The sequence below is a fragment of the Montipora foliosa genome, chromosome 11 (assembly GCF_036669935.1).
Source record: "Montipora foliosa isolate CH-2021 chromosome 11, ASM3666993v2, whole genome shotgun sequence".
NCBI lineage: Eukaryota > Metazoa > Cnidaria > Anthozoa > Scleractinia > Acroporidae > Montipora > Montipora foliosa.
In genome coordinates this window covers 15,029,851-15,034,850 of record NC_090879.1, presented here as the reverse complement: position 1 = coordinate 15,034,850, position 5,000 = coordinate 15,029,851, and the positions used below count along the sequence as shown (strand labels likewise).

Genomic DNA, 5,000 nt, shown 5'->3' with positions numbered 1-5,000 from the left:
AGTCTACATTTTAAAATGATCTCTTTTTTATTGAATAAAATAAATTAGTAGCACTTGGATCCCTACCTCAATATTGCGATCAAATCCTTCTGCCAGTGTTTGAACATCTAGTCCTACAGGAGCCTCTACACTTGTTTCAAAAGGGGCTAAATGGTCATTCCATACATTCTACAATTAAATAAGTAAAAAGATGGTCGACAAAATGAGGTCTGATTTGATTGGTAGATATTATCCTCTACTTTTCATGTTCACCTCACACACTATAATTTTCTACTTCCCTCATGTAAATTGTATGTGATGCCAAAGGATTTGGTGGTATAAAGTTTAATGCACACAAGACCCTGATGGCTTAACTATTAACCTTGAGGTACAATCAAATGAGCCAGGCAGAAAGTAATATTTTGCTGCTTGAGACTACATTCCTTTTAACCCTGCTTCAGTGTGCATGTGTGGCCCACAACTCTACATAACTCTTTTTCTAGAATATGCCAAATCCATTATTACTGAGAGTTGAGGTTAGACTTACAAGTAATAAAGGACTGCATATGGCTGTAACTTTCATCTGAGAAAAGCCTCCTTCCTCTACAACAGAATGCAACATCAAAACTTACAACACTGAATATCTTTTGTATTCATAATCTGATTTCTTTTCTTGTTTCAGGCCTTAATTTGTACATTTCTGAATAAAATTTCTAAGCCAGAGATTGAAGTCATTTGTGGAAAACTGCACGTATTAGGGTCTATAAAGATGATATAGGTAAGACATTTTGTGAAGGTGATGATTACATGGAGAGTTTATGAGCCAAGAGACATGATGAGGAAAAGTGGGGTAATGAAGACTTAACAGTATGAGTGTAATTACTATGAGCCCAAAATTTACTGGTAATACCCAAATTGTGAAGCGCAAGGGCAGTTTGAAAATCTTTGAAGCTACAAGTGAAAATTAATCCTTATTTGCATATAAGGGCACTTTGCGATTACATGTTTATCACATAAAGGGCAAAGGGTAGTTTTATTGAGGGAAGCCTTTTCAATGACAATCAACTCAATGGACCAATTGGTACAATGAACACTTAAATCCTAAAATTACAGCAAAGATGCTTTCACTCGTTCGAAGCTCAATTCAATAAATCATTGCTGTCGACAGAAATTCTCTAGCACTTATGATGTATTGTACATGCAGACAAAAAAGCAGTTTAATCAGAGTCAGCAACTGGAAGCTGGAAGAAAGATTCTCTTGAAGCCTTGCTTTTTCTGACTAAGCAACTGTTATTAATGTCTCTGTTCCATATAATTTACTGTTTGTGATAAATGTGTTAGCTACTAGATATGACCAAGGTTGCCTCCAGTGGGCATTAATAGGGAAGCACTCCCTTGTGTTGCTTAGCCTGTGTGACTTCCGGTGATGTGTGACGAAAGAACCTCGCTTAATTATCTCCCCAGAACGTATGAGCTGTACAAAACAGCATGTGCTGGATTGGACAAGAGTATCGGTTAGCAGGCGATATTGAAAAGGCAAGGCAGCCAACAAGAGTTGCGGAAGTTGCTGCACAGACTTAACTGCACCATAGAGGAGTAACCATTGTTTATTTAAGTGAATGTAACAAGGCCCCCAACCTCGACTCCAAAGTGAGGTAGGGAGGGAAGAAAAAAAATTGTAAACCACAATGACATATTGAGTGCATACTGCACTGAACAACAGAACATAAAGTGACCTCTAAATAATTTTCTTAACCAGTTGACTCCCAGGGGTTCTCCATTGACGAGTAAAATCATCTGGTATTAGAGCATAATTTATTCTATACGTGAGGCTACTACTACTTGAAAAAGTCTGGAAATTTGCAAACCAGCTTTCTAGACCTCGAAAAATAAAGATAAGTCTGGAAAAATGGAAAAAAGTCTGGAGAATGCTTTGTTTTGAAAACTGTTAGAAACAAGTGCTTTATTGCTTAGTGAAATTTTTCAGGTAGTCAAATCTTATTTAATTTAAAATTTCGTCTTTGGCAAAAACATTCAATCGCAGACCGAGAAGTCTCAGATCACTCTTACGCCAGCATTGCATCATGGTTACTGTACGTTCACAGTGCATCATGGGACAAACCTGGAAAAAGTCTTTAATTTTGCGACCAAAAATCTGTGCGAACCCTGTATATTGCACAAACCAAACAAAGCTCAAACACTCCTTTTGTACGAGTTATGACATGCATAATGTTGTGGCTTCTAACAGGATGTCACCAGGAAAAATGTCATAACATTGATTTCTTTTCTTATAATATAAAGGGCAAAATTATTAATAATTTTATGAAATACTGACTGGCTGAGTTACTTTCATTATTTTCATGGAGTAAATGTTTTTTTAGAGGGGCTGGTTTCATTGCTTTGGCACTGTTGTAGAAAAATGAAATTTCATTTCACTCATTCATGTGTTTTACAGTTCATTGATGGTTATTGAACACTGAAATGGCTTTCTACAAAATAGCACAACAGCGTGTTTTTGACCTTCTTAATAAAAGAAAATTTTGCCCTTTATATTATAAAAAAGTACAGGTAATCGCAAGTTTCCTTGTCAAATTAAGGGTAAATATCACTTCTTCATGTACTTACAGAAGTTGCAGAAATTGCCCTTCTCGCAATTTCTGCAACTTCTGAAAATATGCGTGGTACATGCACTAATCCATTTACATTAATTAAACGTATGTCATAAAACTACTCAGTTACTTTATCATACCAGTTTTCCCAATGCAATCAAGAATCAACTTTGCATTTCTATCAAACATTGCCTCCCTGTGAACAGGAAAATGTCAAATAAAGGAAAATGTGCAAATGACATTAATTTAATTAAGAGGACAGGGTGCTGGATGGTCTTTTACATGTGTCCTACACAGTTTTTAGTTAGTAAAATTTCATGAATCTTCTAAATATTTTTTCAAATTATGTGCTAATAATAAGTTCTGTTAAGATTGCTGTTCATCCTTTTGGATTTAAAATGCCAAGGGCTTGCAAAAATACGATAACCTCCATGAACTGCAAAGTCAGAAATTCACCAGTTACTTATAATGATATCCACTGATGATTTGAAAGTGGAAGGTACACTGACCAAAATTACAAACAAGAGATGGACATTGCTTAAGAGGGTGGCACTTAACTACAGAAAGGCAATGTTTGCTAAGGAAGCTTTTAGTTGAGCCCTACAAAAAGTTGCATGGATGGTTCTATGCTCAGGCGCCCCAAGCTCACAATGCGAAGTTGCAATGCATAACTATTATGTAGTAAGAGAGTTTAATGGTGAAACTGAACGTCTTTCTCTCGCAATAAACTTTAACTCCATCAAATATGTTGTTCACTTTTGTTTTGTGTTATAAGCGAGTACTGATTTTACTACATCAGCAATGGCTAATGAATCGACACAAAACAAAAGTGAACAACATATTTGGGGTAGGGAAAGTTTATTGCGAGAGAAAGACGTTCAGTTTTTCAACTTAATTTTTAACTTTTTTCACCATTGACCTCATTGAACTCATAATCATTGAATCATTGAACCATTGAACATCGCAAAATCGCGTTGTGAGCTTGGGGCGCCTGTGTTCTATGAACCAGCAACTTTTTTCAATGGAAGTCTGACATCACTTCAATCAAAAGGCGCATGCGTGACTGGTCCCAGTCCTCTGCCATAGGTTTCAATGAAAAACAGGTCAATGCTCCCAGAAAACGAAAACAAACTGTAGCATGGAATTTCTATTTGGACAAAAAAATGGAACGGATATTTTGAAAAGTGTATCAAAGGAGGGCCTTATGACATCTGATAATCCATACATGTACTACAGATTTTGAGTCAGAATGTTCTCGCATCACATTGAACGTGATTTCGGCATCCGTGGTTTTGGGTTAACTCTTGACTTGGTATCAGAAGTTTGGTTTATGGAAGCCAAAATGTAGTTTGGCCGTTGGCGCTTGAACATGACATTCCATAGAATTATGAAAATCGCAGTAAAACAAAAATGACAGTAGGGATGATATGATAGAAGGCAGGTGTTAAGTTATATCTTCGAAACTAATTAGCAGGGCAGGTGATCATACTTTTAAGAAAAACTGACCTTTCACTAAAGTCATTGTCGTCAGATGAAAGATCCTCCTCGTTAGGTACACACAGCATGGTGCCAATGCCACACTGACGCAATTCCTGGATGGAGTCTTGAATTGCTGATAATTCTTCCCCAGCCACAAACTGACTGTACATAGTTTCACGCAGTAAAAATTCAAACAGAGTTTTGCCAAGGACCCTTTGGCCAAAGGACATGAGCTGTCACAAAACAAGAGAAGGTTTAGGTTTGGCCTCTAAATAAAACTCGTGTATAAGCTGCGTCTTTTTGCCGCAATATTGTGCAAAAAATCATGACCGCGCACCGGTGGCTCAGTTGGTTGAGCACCGGCTGTCACGCGGGAGGTCGTGGGTTCGAACCCCGGCCGGATCAACAATCAGGATCTTAAAACAACTGAGGAGAAAGTGCTGCCTTTGTAATTTCATCTGCAAGTGGTTAGACTTTCAAGTCTTCTATAAACCGTACGTCCCGTCTCACAAATATCTTCTGTGTTCATAAGTTCCCTGTGGGACGTTAAAGAACACAAGCACTATTCGAGAAGAGTAGGGGATAAAGTCCTCGGTGTTGTGGCTGTCCTGTTCTCTCCAGCAGAAGTGGCCGGCTTGGCGGTGATGTCTCTAAAAAGGTTTGTGGTGTATGAGGCCACCTAAGCAGAAACAGCCACAATTCAAAAAAGGACTTTGCCGAGTGCTGGAACATGTAGATGTAGATGTAGATGGGTGTGGCTTATATACGAGACTATTGCTTTCAGAGGGAGTAAACTGGTTGGTATGGGGTCACAAATGACACTAAAGCCCTTCAGTAAATAAAGATTAAACATATTCTCCTACCGATCACTCTCTACCGCGTGCGAGAAAAGAACCGCCACGAGGCAAATGGCCGACTGTTTTGTTGCCCGTC

General features: G+C 38.1%; 1 protein-coding gene and 1 long non-coding RNA gene across 2 annotated transcripts in view; one reads left to right on the top strand and one right to left on the bottom strand.

The window, feature by feature from the left end:
• LOC137976174 (uncharacterized) overlaps positions 1 to 1,589 on the top strand; it is a 2,683-nt gene extending 1,094 nt beyond the window's left edge. The window contains exons 2-3 of the long non-coding RNA XR_011117712.1: positions 662 to 757; positions 1,444 to 1,589. This is a non-coding gene — a long non-coding RNA (uncharacterized lncRNA). The remainder of the gene's footprint in view (positions 1 to 661; positions 758 to 1,443) is intronic.
• The window catches only part of LOC137976171 (hydroxyproline dehydrogenase-like), a 20,955-nt gene that overhangs the window by 8,260 nt on the left and 7,695 nt on the right, over positions 1 to 5,000 (bottom strand). Inside the window, exons 2-5 of the mRNA XM_068823466.1 lie at positions 4,095 to 4,300; positions 2,729 to 2,784; positions 527 to 582; positions 67 to 168 (exon numbers count right to left, since the gene is read on the bottom strand). Of these exons, the coding sequence (XP_068679567.1) occupies positions 67 to 168; positions 527 to 582; positions 2,729 to 2,784; positions 4,095 to 4,300 (420 nt within the window). The remainder of the gene's footprint in view (positions 1 to 66; positions 169 to 526; positions 583 to 2,728; positions 2,785 to 4,094; positions 4,301 to 5,000) is intronic.